Source organism: Diorhabda sublineata, chromosome X (genome assembly GCF_026230105.1).
Source record: "Diorhabda sublineata isolate icDioSubl1.1 chromosome X, icDioSubl1.1, whole genome shotgun sequence".
NCBI lineage: Eukaryota > Metazoa > Arthropoda > Insecta > Coleoptera > Chrysomelidae > Diorhabda > Diorhabda sublineata.
Genome location: NC_079485.1, coordinates 16,153,272 through 16,172,930, shown reverse-complemented (window position 1 = coordinate 16,172,930; position 19,659 = coordinate 16,153,272). Strand labels below are relative to the sequence as shown.

Below are 19,659 nucleotides of genomic sequence, written 5' to 3'. Positions count from 1 at the left end.
ATAAATGAATGTAAATAAAAAAAAATGTTAGATTTTGGCATAAACGTCAGGAATCACGGATTTTTGCTCTAAGGTAATTGCATCCTTCATATTAGATAACTAAATAAAACACTAAAATTTTTAGTAAATGAATTTATTAGAAAATATCGAACAGAAATATTAAATAAAGTAACAATAATAACTACACTTTTTATGAAATTGTTGATATAAAATAATAATTATAGACTGAGCGTTTGAAAAAATTATCAGAAACTACAAGTAGTACGGTCCTGTATATATTCCTTGTGCATTTTACAGCTACAACATTGTTAGTGGGAAATTCGATTGGCTAACAAATTAAGTAAATTTATTGTAATTTAAAAACTTTTTCAAATTCTCAAAATGTTTGTTAAAAAGTATGATAGTGTTGCTTCGGAACATTATTCACATTCTAATATTTTTGTTTTCTGGAAATTATTTTTTTTATAACCAGTACTCGACCCATTTCGACTATGTGTTATCAAGAAAATATATACAAAGTAGCTCTTTTGACCACAGAAAGAAATGGACAAAATCCACTAAACAACCAGAATCACCGTTAAGAAGACTGTAAAACCCCAAAAATGTATTACATGTAGAATCTATTCTTATAGAATATAGAAGCTCTTGTCCACTGTTTATGTCATCAGAAGCTTCTAAACTGACTTTACAGTCTTTGCAATCGAAGTGATCTAAATATTTTTTAATTAAATAACCCCCAAAATATATTACAGAACAAATTTCTAACGTCGCAATATCATTTGAATGTACCTCGGAAGAAATTGAATTGGTGGATGAATCCGTTTGTTCAGATGATGATTCTTCTTCAAAATTTAATGAAGCGAGTGCTTCATTGTCATCTGTTGGTAAAAGCAGTATATTATCATCATCATCATCCAGTTGACTGTCTGCAGTAGCACTTCTAGGTGGCCTCATTAAATTGGCGACAATATTTATTTTAAATACAGCTTGAAATGCTTTCACTGTTGGGTTTCTGTTATACCCTACTCTTTGACGAAAATCAGAAAAGTGATTTTCAAGTGGATCTTGAATTAGTCTACCTGTGAATAAATAATTGAAACCTTCACTTTTTTGATCACTTGCAAATTATTTAACGGAGTTATTGGTGAGAAGAATATCATCAAAGCTATCAGGTCTGGTCAAATTACCTTTTTTCCAGCTTTGTATAGATTTTCCAATAAATCATATCCTGAGCTTAAAGCTGCTAGCACTTCTGGATTCATATCGCTCAGAACACGGATTACAGGGCTTTGTTGAATGTAAACGTGTACTATTCAGGGCATCGAATAAATTGTTCATGGTTAGAACAAAGTTAGCAGTGTTTTTAGCTGTACTTGAAATAAGTTCACCAGTTTCCAAAGATGTCATTATGGCAGAATAAACACTGTGACTCAACAATTGGGCAGCTAATTTAACCTTCATTTTTTCGAAAGAATTCGAATTGATGTGCTTATCAGTCAGTTTTAATAAGGCCTCTCCTGTTTTGCTCCTTTTATCAAGATCATAAACTTTTCGAATGTCAGAAAAACATATGAACTGCCCATTAAACATGAAACTATTGTTCAAAAAACTGTTTCTAACGTATTTCAACAGATGGGGAGCATCAAAAAAGCATAATATTTTTTCTCATTATGAAAAAAATAAGGTTGGTTTTTGTTAACCCCCAAATGCTTTACGAGTTTCTGATTGGTAGTTGATAAATCACATCTATGCATATAGTGTCTAGTTTTGTCTCACTTAAGTTTTTCCAATGCCTTGGTAATTATACACCATAAAGAAGCATATGACACATCACCATTCGATACAAAAAAGGCAAAAGGAATTTTCCAGTTGCTATAGATTCCTCAGATCATGAGAACTAGAGCTTCACTGACAGGAAAAGGCTTTCTTCCAAACTCACCCAGATCTTCGAAACCCTCAATTAAATCTGTTTTCATGTTGTACTCAAGATTCCTCTTAATAGACATTTCTCGAACACCAGAATACATTTCTTCTCGTAAGCCGCATCGTATCCGCCTTTAAAGTAAGGTGGATAAAAATTTTTTTACTAAATCCACGTTTGCAACGGAAATTGTTTTCTTTTCAGATAGTAACCATGGGGATTTCATCTTATGTCGCAATTGCATATTCACAAGAGATTTTCTAAAATTCGTTCCTTCTCCAAACAAAACGTTCGCAGAGAGTTGCGTTTTCATATTCCTTTTGTTGTAGCCCTCAATTGAGTATTCAGGTTATTGACTTTTTTCCTAGCATTGGTTAGTTCCTTTCTCAACCGTTCATTTTTTTCTTGCAATGACTGCTTCCTACCGCCAAAACAGCATTACCTGAAATAAGGAACATCAATGTTAACATACATATTTATTGTAATGGTTATGGTAAAGTAGTATTTTTTTATGTTCAAAAACTTGAATTTATTTCATTTCAATAACGGGCATAAATGGAATAACGACTAGTAGTACCCTTATTTGGAATTCCCCTAATTGTGTCATATCATCGTCAGAATGACAGAATTTTCCCGAATTGTGTTAAGACAATTCCATACCTGTGTATCATTCTCAAAAACAACTACACATCATTGAAATTTCTTGGTATGCTCACAACAACGGTAAAAACACTCTCATACTTATTTTTAATAAGGGTTTTTAAAATCAAACAAAAAAGACCATTCCAAAGAATTGTAACAAAACCAGAAATAAAAAATATGCAAATAAGTATATACGTACCAAAGATATTTAAATAATCTGATTTTATTAGAAATATTATATTCATTGGCTCTGTATAGAAAGTTACGGATCAATGCGAAAATTTGGATAAGACCAATAAATGAAAAAACTTTCTAATAAAGAAAAAAATTGTCCTATCACCTACTACTAAAATACCTACTTATAATCGTTTTGTCAGTTTTATCATTGTGTAAAGATATGTATACAATAGCCTCATCCTTATTGATAAGTGTACCAACTAACCCAGGACCGATCTTGGTTTCACATTGGTGAGCCAAAAGTTATAATAATCGAAAATATTATTTATTAATATTATTATTAATATATTAATACTATTTATTGTATTATCTATTTATATTTTTTAGATTGACCACAAAATAATATAGAAATGTTGAAGCTGTCCTCATTCTTGAGTTAAATATATTTATATTACTACTGGTATAATTTAACAATATGATTTTATTCACAAATCTGTTATAGGTAAATCAAGCATGAGTCATATATTTTTGAAATTATAACCTATTAAAGTGCAATACAAAAAATATATACCATTAAAAAATATACCCAAGGTGTCATATTTAATATAGTTATAACGTTACAAAACAAACACCAACTACTACAGTTGAAAATGTAAATTGCTCTTCTCCAGGATTTTTTATACGTAACATTTTTTAAAAATAATTAATTTGTTCTATAGTTTTAAATAGGCTGTTTCTATTATCACTGTAGGAAGTTATAGATAGGTAAATCATGGAATAAATAACTAACATCAATATTTGTTGGGATCATAAATTCATTCATAATGTGCGAATGGAAAAATATACTTATGGAACTTGTTACTACCTTCAACTTTCAGAAATTATATTTTACAATGAGACCATAGACCATAAATGCTTACAAAACCATCTGTTTGTTTAATGGTATAAGCAGGCAAAGGTCTACTTATCTGAGCCAAGTATGTATGGTCATAAAAGCGGGTACTTACTAGCAAATAAAATTATCTGTTGTTAAATGTGTTTTTTGCAATATATATAATAAAATTGAAACTAAAATTCATTTTTATTGAAAATATTGAACAATGGTAAGATGGTATATGGCATTACTATATTCTTACCCTTAATAGATACGAGGACAAAAATGGTGATTATATTATGGAGGGACATTACATTGGTTAAAAAAGTTCTTTTTTTATCGAAAACACCAGGTAATGTTTAAAGTAAAGCTCTCAGTACATTTTTTGATAAAATCAAAATGAGTATCTACGACAAAAATGTATTTAAGAATAATCATTAGTGATGTTAGTTATTCGAGATAAAAGTGTGCTATTTCGCTTAAATTGACTAATAATTAAATAACTAAGCATATCCTCATTAAAAACCTATATGTTTGCCTCGTGAAGGCACGAAACGTCGTATCGAAGATTTGTTGGTACATGTCTATAGTAAATTTGTATTCAAATAAAACTAGTATTTGATATTATTTCATTCAAAAATTCTATGCTGGATAAAACAAAAGCATAATTTTCATGTATAACTTGAGAATGGAGGAAATTATAATTGTCTCCCTAATTATTACTATTTTGTCAATCTGTTATGGCATAGAATATAGTATTATAACCATATTATAATATGTGATAAAAAAACAGTCTATATACCATTGAACAGGTAAAATTTTTGCCTCATTGACAGGATAATTTCCAAATATAAACACACAGACGCATTACCTTTTTATTATGTGCTTTGTTCATAAACATAAAAAAATAACAAAAAATACTATTTCAATTTTTGTGAAATATTAAAGTGCAGTCCTCTGTATTCGGTTAGTTAGTTGTGTTTATTTTGTGAATATTTTCAAAAATGTTTTATTCTATTCTGTTTGTCTTTACTATAAAGATGACTTCCTAAGTTTAAATTTAGGTATGATTCAAGTACTTTTGATAAATTTATAAGATTGAATAGATTTGGAATTTGTAGTAAATCATTGTACTCGTATAATATGCAATGCGACCATAATACAAATAAACTCATCAGAAAAAACACCCGAAATAATCTAAATGCACAACCAACGAAACTCAATACTAACACAACGAACACGGTACAACATTGAACTCAAATTGCAACTTGCAACCCAAAATAAGAAACTTTACAACACAACTTAAGGGTTGAATGTAATATTTTAAATCATTTTGGCGCCATATGTTTTTTGGGGCAACCAAAGCTAAGAAAACACGTAATTCAAGCTACGACGTACAGTAAGAAAAGATGTGCTGTGGACGCCCACTCTCCACTGCCATCTATTGGTGGCGTCCACCTCGTCAAATGATATCCTTATAAGGTTAACGTACTATCCTATTCTTTATACAATGGGCTTAGTATAAAAATATGGCCCCTTATTAAGAATCTCTACAGAAGACGACATGGCTATGAATTTGGTTCATTGAAGTCCAGACGTTGCTTAGCAAACCAAACCAAAAGTTACGTTATTCTGCTGTAATAATTATAAACTTACATACTACGAACACGTTTAATGTTTGACTGTTTTTATGTTGATACTCAATTAATAAAAACATAATATGAGGTTTAAAAACAATGGTTAAAGTGAGATATTTATTAGTTGATTATGTAGAGGCATTACCATTTAAAAAATAGAAGAAGAAAATATCAACCTCAATTTAGATGACAACTGACAACCGGCACTGATTACTAAAGGGTCGATTACATTAAACGATTTTACGTTCTATCAGCTGTCTTGATTAGTATCAGATAGTAAACTTTCCCAATGTCATCATGTTGGCTAGCTGAAGAGCAGATTTTAAATAATCCGCAAGTAAACTTATTTCGGGTCTTCATTATTGTACAACTAGCTGGCTTGCTCGCATGTAAGCTTGACGGCAAATTCGGTAGTGTAATCGCTCCTTTAGTAAGTAAGGAGTAAAACTAAATGTGTCCAAAATAAAATTATTTCCAACATAATATTAAATAACATAGCCACATAAATTTCTTGAAAATGAATCGGATAACACATAGCCACGTTTTAAAAAGCATTTCAAAATCAATCAAGGTAAGTATTGTATTGAACTATTGAACCTTTCATTACAAAATCACATTTTAGAACAATCATAAATGTATGTGTAAGTACGCTAAATATGCAGAACAGAAATCACTGGAAAGAATTAGAAACATAGGTATTTCGGCTCACATAGATTCTGGTAAAACAACTTTAACCGAACGTATACTTTACTATACTGGGCGAATTGAAACCATGCATGAAGTTAAAGGAAAAGATAATGTAGGCGCTACAATGGACTCTATGGAATTAGAAAGGCAGAGAGGAATTACGATTCAGTCAGCTGCTACTTATACATTATGGAAAGATCATAATATTAATATAATAGACACTCCAGGTCATGTTGACTTCACCGTAGAAGTAGAAAGAGCATTAAGAGTATTAGATGGTGCTATTTTAGGTAGACATTTATATAATCATCTTTGTCCTTATATGTCCATTTATATGTTTTTTTTTCTATTTTAGTTTTATGTGCAGTAGGAGGAGTACAAAGTCAATCTTTAACTGTGAATAGACAAATGAAACGTTACAATGTACCTTGTTTAGCATTCATTAATAAATTAGACCGATTAGGGGCAAATCCTTATAGAGTTCTTTCTCAAATGAGATCAAAAATGAATCATCATGCTGCTTTTGTTCAACTCCCAATAGGTGTGGAAACAAATTGTAAAGGTATCATTGATTTAGTTGGTGAAAAATCAATCTATTTTGATGGAAAATTTGGAGAACAAGTTTGTTATGATGAAATACCTAAAGATATGAGAGTTGAAAGTGATGAAAGAAGACATGAGTTGATAGAACATTTATCCAATTGTGACGATGCTTTTGGAGAACTATATTTAGAAGAAAAACCTTTCAAACAAGATGATATTAAAGCAGCTATACGTAGATCTTGTCTTAAAAGAACTTTTACTCCTGTTTTTGTGGGCACAGCTTTAAAAAATAAAGGAGTACAGCCTTTGTTAGATGGGGTTGTTGACTTTTTACCTAACCCTGGAGAAGTTGAAAATTATGCTCTCAAAGAAAAAGAAGGGGAAGAATCCCAAAAAATTTTGTTAGATTCTTCAAGAAATGGCAACAAACCTTTTGTTTCCTTGGCATTCAAATTAGAAGCAGGTCGTTTTGGACAACTAACTTACATGAGGTGTTATCAAGGAAAACTTCAGAAGGGTAGGATTTTCATTTGAGAGATAATATTTCTTAGTAAATGTTTTATTTGCATTCTAGGTGATAATATCTATAATGTACGAACTCAAAAGAAAGTAAGAGTTGCTCGTTTGATACGTTTACATTCCAACAATATGGAAGATGTTAATGAAGTTTATGCTGGAGATATTTTTGCTTTGTTTGGAGTGGATTGTGCAAGTGGAGATACATTTGTGACAGACCTTAAACTGAACCTTGCTCTTGAATCTATTTACGTACCTGAACCTGTTGTTTCCATGTCTATTAATCCAACAAATTCCAAGGATAGGGATAATTTTTCAAAAGCTATAGGTAGGTTCACAAAGGAAGATCCTACTTTTCACTATTATTATGATGACGACAGTAGAGAAACAATTGTATCTGGTATGGGAGAATTGCATTTGGAAATTTATGCCCAGAGAATGGAACGGGAGTACAACTGCCCTGTAAGTGTTTATATAAACTGTTTTATTGGATATTTTCTATAAAGTAATCTTTTATTTCAGGTTACTCTGGGAAAACCAAAGGTAGCTTTTAGAGAAACTCTTATATTTCCCTGCGAATTTGATTATTTTCATAAGAAGCAATCTGGTGGTCAAGGACAATATGCCAAAGTTATAGGTGTACTAGAACCACTTCCTCCACACAAAAATACACTACTAGAATTCGTTGACGAGACAGTCGGTACTAATATTCCTAAACAGTATGTTCCTGGAGTTAAAAGAGGTTTCTTATCCATGGCTGAGAAAGGGTTGCTGGCTGGTCAGAAACTATCTGGTTTGAAATTTAGGCTAATAGATGGAGCCCATCACATGGTGGATTCTAGTGAATATTCGTTTTTCTTAGCAGCTCAAGGAGCCATAAGAGATAGTATGTATTTGAATTTGTTTTTATAAATTATAACAATGTTTGTTTAATATTTCATACAACATGGTTCAGAATTATGTATATTAACTTTTATTACTGAAATATGTACTGAAAATACAATACAAAGTGGTTAAATGATTTTGTCAAATATATACCTAATAGTTTTATTTAATTAACTTTATATTTTGGGAGTGATTATAAGGAATTAGAATAATTAATTTCATTTCATTATCTATCCATTCTAATTCAGGCTATATGAGGGGAAATTCTGTTTGGTAAATGAAGGTTATCACATCACATTTTCTACTAAGTAGGTACATGTGTACCTTTTGATTAGTTCAATGAAAACTATTTTATATCTACAACAGTTGAGGAAAATCAGACTCTCAATTCCTTCTACCGGATTATATCTCCCATAATGTTTAGTAAATAAACTTTTGATATTTACTCTAACTACAGAAATTAACGTACATAATTCTGAAAACCATTTATAATGTAATTTCTTGGTGATGACAATTTCAAATGAAAATTTGATTGTTTCTTTTTGAACTTCAGCTTTTGATAAAGGCACTTGGCAAATATTGGAGCCGATTATGTCAGTTGAAATTACTGCTCCTGAAGAATTTCAAGGAGCAGTGATAGCTCAAATAAACAAAAGACATGGTATAGTAACAAGTACCGAAGGAACTGAGGGTTGGTTTATTCTACACGCTGAAGTTCCCTTAAATGATATGTTTGGTTATGCTGGAGAATTAAGATCTAGTACACAAGGAAAAGGGGAGTTCACCATGGAGTACTGTAGGTATTCCCCTTGTTTACCAGAAGTGCAGGAAAGTATCATAGCAGAATATCAGAACTCTATGGGTTTATCACCAGAGAAAGATAAGAAGAAGAAAAAGAACTAATGGTAGTGTGAATCTGGCAAAAATTATTTATTGTAATGTTGTGAAAATATAGAAGAAATTCTATATAGCAATTCTTCGATTGAATTTTTTTTAAACTGTTATTTGTAAATAATGTGATATAAAATACACTATTTGATAAAAAATTACACATCTTTGTTTTTTATGGCTTATGTCAAACTGATTGCAGAAAAGTATGAAAATTAATGGGAACCAGACAAAATATGTGAACCTAAGATCTTCACTAAAAAGGGAAAAAGAATAGCATGGGTGCAACAATATTAAATGGAATATAAAGAGGAAAATATGTACAAAAATAGATAAAATATGTGGAAAAAAGGAACTACATGAAATTTAAGAATATTCAAGTATAGTTGCAGTGAAACCAAAATTTATAAAAAAGATAGCTTCAAAGGTTTAATAAAAAAACTAGAACACAAAAATGGACTATCTGGAAGTGCAAACTACGAGGTCTGGCTATTAAATAACGAGACTGCGCGTTTATAGGGCGCCATTGACGGGTGGGGTAAAAAACGAGTAGTTGGGTATCTAGATCTTGTCTATGCACGTTCCAAAACACTTTTCTTTCACTATTATAGTATTGTGCAGTAGCGGTTTAAAACGAATGTGTTTTTTGCTCGTGTCAAAAAATCTGTGAAGAGAAGAGTGTTAATTTCTAGCAGTGAAGAAAGCAGCGAGGATATTCCCCTTGCACAATTATGTAATGACGACGATGAAGATGAGATAAGTTCAGACAAAGAAAATGAGAATACTAATGACATATGTAAATTATGTGGTGAATTTGAACGTAATAATGAAGTCTGGTTTCGTTGCTGCTCTTGTTCAATCTGGATCCACAAAGAATGCAGTGGAAAAGAAACGGCAGAAAATTATATTTGCGACTTCTGTTACGATTAATGTTAAGATAAGCATTATACCTAGTTATGTACCTACAATGGCTGTGAATTATGCCGAAATAAATGTTGATTGACCTATGTATCGCGGTATTATCAAACCGGGGCACGCTATTCTCAAACCAGTTTGGTAATGCCCTGCTCTCATAAATTTTATTTTTCTTCCTTTATTTTTATATAGGTGTTGTACAAAATAAATACTGTATTTAAAATTGATTGCCAGGTAACCTCTTATAATAAAATTTTAGCCTGAGTTGATCTGATATGCACTAGTCGAAAATTATAGCTATATGCTTTTAAGGGCGCGGTATTATCCAACCCTCCCTTAGAAAAATCGTTACCATTCTGTCTTCCTTAATCGGAACAGCTTCCACTCATAAAAACTGTATACAGAAGGTTCCAGCTCGGTTCTGCGCATTTTCATGCATGCGCAACCTGAGCCATGTATCTGGAACGAGAGAGAAAATAGTATATTGTCATCACCTTGATAGTAGGATATTCCTTGCCGTTTAAATTGTCCATATAGAAGTATAACATATATGGTGGAAATTGACTACAGGAGTGTTGTCACACACCGCCATTGTTAGTGCAGGTCAGGGATAACTTTCCAAACAGTCTTAACTGCGTTGACGATGTTATATATGTTTAGCGAATTGTGAATTTTTCGTATTTTCTTTGATAAATTTTTCAAAAAAATACCTTCTCGCACAAAACACATTACCATCTCATACAGTAAACAGTAAGCTAATTAAACACTTTTTAAATAACTTTAAAGAATACATAAACCTCACAAACTTTTTTTGGAAAGTGAACTATAACAATATGACGGCCGTGACGTCACGTTTCAGTTGTAAAATACAAACAAATTGAATTAGGTTAGGACTTTATATCAAATGTTGGTATTTATTTTATTATTCATAGAGCAGTGGTGGAGTATGTGAATATTCTTCAAAATTAATGGTGGCGCATAATAAGAAAAATCGATCATTTCAATAATAGATCAATACAATGGAAAATTTAATATTCGACTTTGGAATATTTGACATATGTGTGAGATAATGTTATTACCAAATATGTCAAATAATATCTTTCATACATCCGGGCTTAAGTAATTGTTCCTAATTGCAGAGTATTGCTTTAGAAATTTAAATTGTACAGTGCAAAATATAAATTACAGTATGTCTTATGTTGATCAAAATTTAAATTATATTTTGAATAAAATTCCCCCAAAAACATTGAAAAGGCGATCAGAGGGAAGACTCAAAACATATAACTCCAGTGAAGACTTAAGAAGTTGGAATTTCATTGTTGAAGATAGAAGGCGACAAATTTTAGATGTTGTTAAAAGCGATATAGAAAAAGTAAGTTTTTTATTTTGATTAATTTCTAGAAAAGTTCTATTATGGTTATATTTTAGTGCGGGCAATTGAGCGCGGCAATATTACAAGCTCTATCTCTTCAATCAAAAACAGAATTAGCCAGAAATCTGAAGAAGCTATGGAATTTTTTTATGTCAAGGAATCAAACTCCTCAAAAGATGAAACAGTTTTTACAATTGGTGATGTCCTATTTGATTTATGTTGATCATTACTAACATGTAGTTTTCTATTCCAGCAAAAACAAATGGGTTATGTTAGTATAAAAGCTGTAAGTAATTTTGTTTATATAATATTTTCAGAATATATTTTTTTATTCAATCTATCACTCCATATGGACATTATTTGTCTGGATTAGTCTTTTGTTAATAATTTTTTTTCTATTTCTAATTTATTATTATTATTATGATGTCTCAACCCATGTCCTCGGTTCTCAATTAATCATATGAACTGTTTCCGTTTTTTTCAAGGTATCTTTTCCCTTAATTGCCATTATATTTAAATATATTTACAGATTCAGGGCTGTATGTGTGTTGGATACTACGACTTAGTATGTGTATGTGATGATGAGAATTACTTTAAACATAGAAATAATTTATTAGAAATGACTCAGACTATGCAGGACAAGCTTGATAAGAATGAACATTTTTTTGAAGATAAATTGCCCGAAGGTAAAATATTTTTTATTATTTTATTAATTATTACTTGACTCAGATGATATCAGGGCATGGGTGCTTCAAGGAATACTTGTACGACACGTTTCCCGAGTGCCCGTCTAGTGCCGTGAACAAAGATGCTGAGCATATATTTTTTTGAGTGCCCTCCTCCTCGTTTCGAGTAATCCCGCAGTACTTGGGAAATTGTGTTGAAGCAGAAGCTTCATCCAGAGACCTTGGTGAGCACCATTCTTTCATCGGAGACAGCCGACTGCAGTTCTCGAAAAACACCGCTGTTTAGAATTGGATCGAAGCTAGTAAAGCAGGCAGTTGAAGAAGAAGAAGCCCAGTGTGCCGCGGAGCACCAATTTTTTCTTGGACCGTCGTTACGCCAGTTTCATCCATATTGTAAATACTAGACGACGAAAAGACATTTTTCGAATTTTCAATGAACCGATTCACTTCGGTTTTATTGAATCCAAGTATGTTTCAGCCATGGTGTAACAAATAAGGCTTTCCTAGCTTTGGCGGGCATTTGTAGCTAGTATCGATGGATTTAATTAATCTTAATCTCATACTGATGTATCGCCACGCCGAAGTTTTTTTGACAGAATTTTCTGAGGATTCAGTGGTCCAAGACGTTTTCGTAATAGCGTGTTTCCTTTTTCTTGTCATTTTGGCACCTAAAAAAAATTAAAATCATAGGGTAATTGGACCTACAGTAATCAGAGCTTAATAAGCTTTGATCATCTGACTTCTACCATTTTTAAATTTAATGAAATGATATACTGAATCTGCTTGTAACGAAATTATACGCACATAGACTCAAAATTGATACGTATGACTTCACATATAGCTGGTCCACAAAATTTCGTATTTTTTCTAAGCGCGGATCAAAAAATCGACAAAATTCCGTAGTCACACAACACGTGGCACTTGTGAGATTAGCGCTGCAGAGAAATATGATGGCAGCGTGCAGAAAGTGCCCGTGTAAATAGAAGCTTTAGTTTTGTCTTTAATCGCATCGCTCCCATTACCCTCTAGCTGGCATTTTCCTGTGTTCCCTTATTCCTCTTTTACTGCCACTTAGAATAGGCAGAGCCCCATAATCTCTGGTCAACTTCCCCCATTTCAAAATCCTGGCAACGCTACTGTAGTAGGAAGTGTGTTTGGTATGAATGTCATCAACGGTTCCAGAAATTCCAGCTGAAGTATCAAAAATGTAGTATACTCCAAATAAACTATTTGTATTGAAATTGAGTAATTTATTGCTAACTCGCATAACTGATTGAATTTTTTACTTCAGACAAGAAACCTTGTGCTTGCACTACTTCAGATGGTGTTCAACATTCTAAAATTAGCCCAAGAGCAGCTACCCTTCCTGATTCCAGTTATGAAGGTAAATTAGTTATAATCTTTTTCATTTTCTGATAATTTATGTCTTCAATTTTGAATAATTAAATGAAAATAATATTCACTAATAGTAAAACATTAATATTTAATGAAATGAGAATATAAAGCGAGAATTCTCTTTATTTTTTTAGATATTTGATACTTTTAAGGCTCTACACCGCATTTCTGTGCTTTCTGAATATATATCTGTAATTACAACTCTTATTTTTTCTTTCTGTAGAATCTATTTTCTTTGGGGCTTTCTTCATATTGCCTGCTTCTTATTTTTACCAGCTCCATCACTATTTGTGGTTTAATTTTGTCACCTTTGTTTTTTTTGTGGGTTTTGGACTTGTAAACTGGGTATTTTTTGACTTTCTACTCTTGCTAGATATTTTCTGGTTCTTGATACTTCCTTCCTTCATAGAATCCTATCTGGTCTCTTTATTTTGTTGTTTTTAAAATGAATATTTTTATTTAAGGAAGCTTTCCCTATCTAACATGTTACACAATATCATTAAGAACAAAAATAATTTCAAATTATTCAGATTTTTCTTTTGGGTTTTCACGTCAATGTTTTTTTCTGTTTCCTACCAATTCAGTTTACTCCTTTACTAGTTTTTCTCAACTTTTTATTTGTTTTATTGCCTATCAAAATTTCTTGAATTTTTTTATAAAAAGAAACTAAATAATTTTTGGACAGTAAATTAGATTGTTAGAAGAACGACCTCTTCTTCAGTTACCTTAAAAGAAACAGGAAAAAGCAACATTGAGGAAGTAGCACCAGAAGCCAAGATATGTTGATGTTGAAATATCAACAATAAGCAATTGAAAAAACATTGTCCTGATTCCTTTTTAGGTTATCACATTTTCCTAATTCTTTTCACTTAAGTCTACATTTTTCATTTATTCACATGATTTTCAATTTCTTCAATTAACTTACATTATCTCTAGGTTCACTTGTAGTCCATCCAAGAATAAAAGCTAAAGAATTTGAATATGCTGACAAAAATGAAGGATTTGAAGTGACTACAGCTGAAAAAGGTCTAATAACAGCGATACCCAAAACTAACATAGTTTGTCAGTATGATATGAATTCGGTTAAATGTACAGCTTTTCAAACTGAATCTGATCTGGTGAATAAGGCGACTAGAAGAAGTGAACCCATCAGCAAATATGTTGTTAAAGGAACATCAACTTCCCCTCTACCTCTAGGATATACAAGATCTGTTAAAGTGGAGGCAATATCTCAGGATACTAAGAACACATCTGAAGTATATAGAGATATTCAGGATAAGTTAAAGGTTTGCATCCTATCCATAATAATGTTTATCATAATTTTTAGTAAAAAAAGGACCTCAGATATTGGTAATATCCTAAATGTTTGTCAATTAGTATGATTTTTTTTGCTTTAAATATACATAGTAAGTTCTGATTTTTTTCTAGGCTTTGGAATATGTGTGCCAAGAACAAAAAGACAATATAAAAAACTTCCAAAAGGAGCAAGCTGCTTTAGAGAGACAAATTCAGGAAACCACTAGATCAGTGAGATATTGAAATGCCAAAAATGTTGTGCATTTATTTAGTTTATTATATTTACAGGATCAACAAAGGGAAACATGTGGAGCTTTAGCAAATAAAGTGAAAATACTCGAAAGGCGATTGGCAAAATATAGCGATATTGCAGCCAAAGATCTAGAAACTTCTAAAAACAACTCATTGTTGATCGATAACATGTTAGCAGAACGAGAAGAAGTACAGAAAAAGATGGAACAAATTAATGAACTGGAAACTCAACTAGTTGAATATAAAAAGAAAGCAACTAAAGCAGAAGAGCTGAGAGGACAGCTAAGGATGTTACAAAAAGAGAATTCCCCATATTATGATACCAAAAAAATCCAATCGAGATGTGTTGTACTTGAAAGTGAATTAGAAAGTGTAACTGCGGAGAGAGATGCTTTACAGAAGAAATTTGGTAAAAGTTTACTTCAAATTATCAGCAAACAATCGAAAAATTTAATTTTGTTTAATCAATACCTCTTCTACTTTTAGAATTTGATATTGATGATTGAACACACTGTTTACTGCTATTTTATATTAACATTATATAGTCCTTCTAGCTGGATGTAAAAGGCTGGACAATTATGGTGAATATCATCTTTTTGATATTAGTAGTCAATCATCTGCTCAAAAATCTAATCAAAAAAGAACATGCAGTCTGGGGATACGCCGATGACCTAGCGTTAATTGTGTGGGGTAAACATGATGATATCAACTGCAATCTTACAATTGCAATCGATTTGGTATGTCAATGAAGGTTTGACCATAAACCCCTCAAAGATCACCTTAGTTCCATTCACTAGAATGGACGTGGTAGAATTAGCTCTTAATTCAAATATTTATTTAATTTCTCGAAGTAACCTACGATCAGCGACCAACATGGAGACAATATCTTCAAGCAGTAAGACATAAGGCATGAAGTGCTTTATACAACTGCTGCGTAATTGTCAGAGGAGAACGAGGGGCTTAAAACCAAAATGTTGAACTAAATGTACGAATTCATTGTGCGACCTATCATAAGATATGTAGCTTTCATAGGAGAGTTTTCATTCAAGAATGAAAACCAAAATTAGGGAAAAAATCATAGATAAGTAGCATAGGGTAACCTGCCTTGAGGTAACAGGCGCTACACGGTCATGTTCCACGGCAGAACTACGAATCATTTTAGATTTGTTTCTTTTGAAGATCTTCATATAAAGTGAAGCCATAAAGTGGACAATAAAGGCATACAAGAAACAGAACATGAAGCTAGGAGACCTGACTGAGCACCTCAGCGTTCGGAAGAAATGTAAGAAGTCTATGTGAAACTATGTTTTACAAGTCGACAGCAATAGACAATTGCAGAGATTGCATTCCCACGAGGATCATTAATATTGGAACTGATGGTTCGAAAATGGAAAGTGGACAAGCAGGGGCAGGAATATATGGTCCAGGAAGTTATTCCAATGAGATCAGAACCTTTCATTTTACATGTGGAAACATACGCTATTCTTACATGCGCGGCTCGTTGGGCGCAACGTAACTACCGCAATGCAAAGATATTCATCCTATCAGATAGCAGAGCATTCAATCTTTGAACTCACTAGAAGCAAACAACAAATTTACTCTAACGTAGGTGTGATCACCTGGCAAAGAAAGGCGAGACAACTCCTTTCATAGTCCCACAACCCAAAAAGCTTTTAAGTCATGGTCATGCAAAAGTGAGAAATCGAGAAGAAACCAAAAACATGCACCCGAGGTCTTAAACAAACGAAGAGATTTCTTTCCTATTCCACTAATTGGACTTGCACCGTAAGCTCAGTGAACTACTGTCTGAAAAACATCGGAGAAACTCCCGAAGCCGGGAGTCGTTTCTCTAAGGAACTAAAGGAAACCGCCGACTTTTTTTGGAGTGCGAGGCATAAACAAAGACTACGGTTGTTAATTCAAGCATCCCTCAGACAGGTAGCTCCCTTTGCAAAGTCGTTGCTATCTGACTGGCGAATAGTCTGGGGTATACAATAGATCAATAGGTCAAAGTTTTAGCGAGGTAGATTCACAGCCTTCACGCGCTAGCTCATTAATTTTGTAACATAAACTATTTGCTAGACTTGTCTAGAATATTTGTAAGCATATATGTAGATATATCATAATTACTTTATGAACATAGATAACTGAAAAATTGGAATAATTTAATCAAAAAAAGTTCAACTACAGTATATAGTTGCTTTTTAAAGAATATAATGTATCAAGGTCATCGGAATATGTGAAGGTGTAAGTTCTTGGTTAATGTGTGCATGCTTGCATTGTCCTACTGCAAAAGGAGTTTTGATTGATTGATTAAATGCTGTCATTTTTGTCACATCTACAGTAAATGGAGTGGGAATTAACCTTTAAGAAGTATTCATTATTTTCATATACCTTATTTTTAGATATTATGCAAGATGAGATGGACAGCTTAAGAGCGCAAGCTAAAGAAGTAGAAGTTTTATTGGTGGAAAGAGATAAATTACAAATAAAATTGAACGATTTAATTCATGTACAGATCGACTACGAAAACCTTCAGCTTAAATGCAAATATTTGGAAAATTTAGCGAAAGAAAGAAACATGTATAAACAACAGTATGAATCACAGTTAAATGTTAAATGCGAAAATGAGTCTTTAAAAGCCCAAGTAGAAGCAGCATCGGTGATACAAAAAGAAAAAGATTTGCTGAAAAAGCAAGTGATGGATCTACAGTCTTATATAATTGACCAAGAAAACAATGCCAAGATGCTTCTTAAACAAATAGATGGTCTAATAAAGAACAAAGATGAGATCCAAGTAAGTTTGATACAAAAACTAGTAATTTATAATTTATACCTGAAGTAACAACGTGAGTCATATATACAATCTTATGTATGTAAGGGTACAGTTACGAGGTTCAATATGTTTCGATTGGATAATACGATTTTCGACATTAGTCGGAAGGTTTTTGAGCTATACCAACACCAGTTTGCCATGTCTTGTTGGCTTACTCCCCGGTTTTTTTCGGCTCTGCCAAATTCCCGACTTTTTCTCGGTTTTCGAGGCTTTTAGATACCCTGTTTCTTCAAATACTTATTACACAGAGACCCAAACTATCCTTTTTCGAACGAAGTATGATTTTTGTCGTTATATATCTATCTAGGATATATTGTGCATTCAACATGATTCTGATTAGTACCTATATTTGTTACTTAAATACGAACATGTCCTACTTTAAACAACCTTGTTAATAATGTAACAGTCTAAAATAAATTTAAATTACTTATTACTTACATACTTACTACCTTATCAAAGTTACATTTTTTTAAATGAATCATCCTATATTTTATTGCAAATTTGGAATCAGCTTGACTTTCCCATTATAATAATATGGGGTTGTGTTATGTTCTACCGGGTATTTGAAAACCCATTTTCCATAAAAATCGTAACAATTTCAAAACCCTGTACGATGTAAGAGAAATTAAAAAATGAAGATCTGTTGCGGCCAAAGCATTCGAATAGCATATAATTGAATTCGAATAGAAAAAGAAAAATATTTCAATATCTCTGATAATTTTATGTATCTATAGGGAATTATTGATAAAAAAGAAGTATGTTGGTAGTATTTTTCGATACTCAGATAAAATACAGGGTGATTTATGAAAACCAAGAAAGTAATGTATTAGTATTTTGATTCACCCTGTATCAGATGCAATGAATATTAACGATATAAATAATTTTCCATAATTTTTACTACTATTTAAATGCTTTGATCGCAACAGATCTTCATTTTTGAATTTATATCACATTGTTTATTTTATAATGATATGAAATAATGTGAGAAAATAGAATATTTAATTAATAGTGAAAAAATAATATTCCAATATTTTATTGAAAATCGCAAAAATTCCAAATTTTTAACTACATAAGGAAATCAGTCTTATTCGTTTTTAGTTGTAACGTCATAGGTTTAATCAAAACATTGAGCAGTTGTCTGCTTGATAATCACGAGGTTATCGTTGCCGGCAACGTAGCGTGAGCTGTTATAATACAGTTTTTTTTATTAGTTGGTGAATAAACTTTTTATAGGTAAAGTTCTAACATTATTAAATGATCACGTTGAAAATTGAAAGCATAATAAATTTTATTTCTATAAATTATTAAAATGAGTTAAATTTGAATCTTACTTACATTAAAATGATCCTGACAATAAAAAAAATTACATCTCGCAGGATCATCAAAACTATCAAACCATTTTTGTTGTATATTTGAATTACTTTGAATCGTAAATAAATAATAATCAAAGAATTGAAAAAAATTATAATAAAAGTTGTGTATAAACTATTAAGAACTATTTTTTTTCTCAAACCATGCAAGATCCGATTGGTTATAACTTTTCAAATACCCCGTAAAACACAACACAACCTCAAATTATTATAATGGTGAATTCAAGCTGATTCCAAATATGCAAGGATAAAAGGAGGCATTGAACTTTATCACACTAATTAATCATCCTGTACAAGGAGATTTATGAACAGTTTATATAAACTATAAGTATTTTAAGAAAAAATTACTTCTCTTTAATCAGTTTACAATATATTTCCATAACAGAAGTGGGAATATTTTGCTTTATCTCCTATTCTCAAGTAGTAACGAAGTGTGTTTTAATCGAAACAAAAAACAATTTATTTTTCAAAAATTTTGAATTAATTTTTACCACAAACTCAATTCAAACAAAGCTCAATTCAAAGAGAATTAAATTCTGATGTTTTAAACTTCCTTTTAGTCAAATATGAACAAAGCTTTGGCAACTATGAGAGCTGAGATACAAAAAAAGGACAACCTAATAGCTTCTGCGGATATTAGATTAAATAAAATGCAATCGGAATTGAAGAATTCCATAGAAGGTGTATTTTGCGAAACTAGTTGTTACAAGGCGAAAGTTAAAGACTTACAGAATGAATTGAATGCAGCAAGAGAACACATCGCACGC

General features: G+C 31.8%; 2 protein-coding genes and 1 long non-coding RNA gene across 3 annotated transcripts; 2 read left to right on the top strand and 1 right to left on the bottom strand.

Annotated features, from left to right (window-relative positions):
* Positions 1-117: 117 nt before the first annotated feature.
* On the bottom strand, positions 118-4,991 carry LOC130451570 (uncharacterized). The gene is made up of 2 exons (XR_008910754.1): positions 4,845-4,991; positions 118-2,363 (listed from the first exon to the last, which is right to left on the bottom strand). It is a non-coding gene; the product is annotated as an uncharacterized LOC130451570 (long non-coding RNA).
* A 444-nt stretch (positions 4,992-5,435) lies between these two features.
* Positions 5,436-8,935, top strand: LOC130451569 (elongation factor G, mitochondrial). Its single transcript, XM_056790668.1, has 6 exons — positions 5,436-5,822; positions 5,874-6,228; positions 6,294-6,998; positions 7,056-7,459; positions 7,520-7,883; positions 8,436-8,935. The coding sequence occupies exons 1-6, from the start codon at positions 5,769-5,771 to the stop codon at positions 8,783-8,785; spliced, it is 2,232 nt and encodes a 743-aa protein (XP_056646646.1). The 5' UTR covers positions 5,436-5,768; the 3' UTR covers positions 8,786-8,935.
* A 2,367-nt stretch (positions 8,936-11,302) lies between these two features.
* On the top strand, positions 11,303-19,659 carry LOC130451568 (uncharacterized). Its single transcript, XM_056790667.1, has 7 exons — positions 11,303-11,343; positions 11,587-11,743; positions 13,035-13,127; positions 14,075-14,424; positions 14,567-14,665; positions 14,723-17,483; positions 19,453-19,659. Exons 1-6 carry the CDS (start codon positions 11,320-11,322, stop codon positions 15,170-15,172), a joined length of 1,173 nt encoding a protein of 390 aa, XP_056646645.1. The 5' UTR covers positions 11,303-11,319; the 3' UTR covers positions 15,173-17,483; positions 19,453-19,659.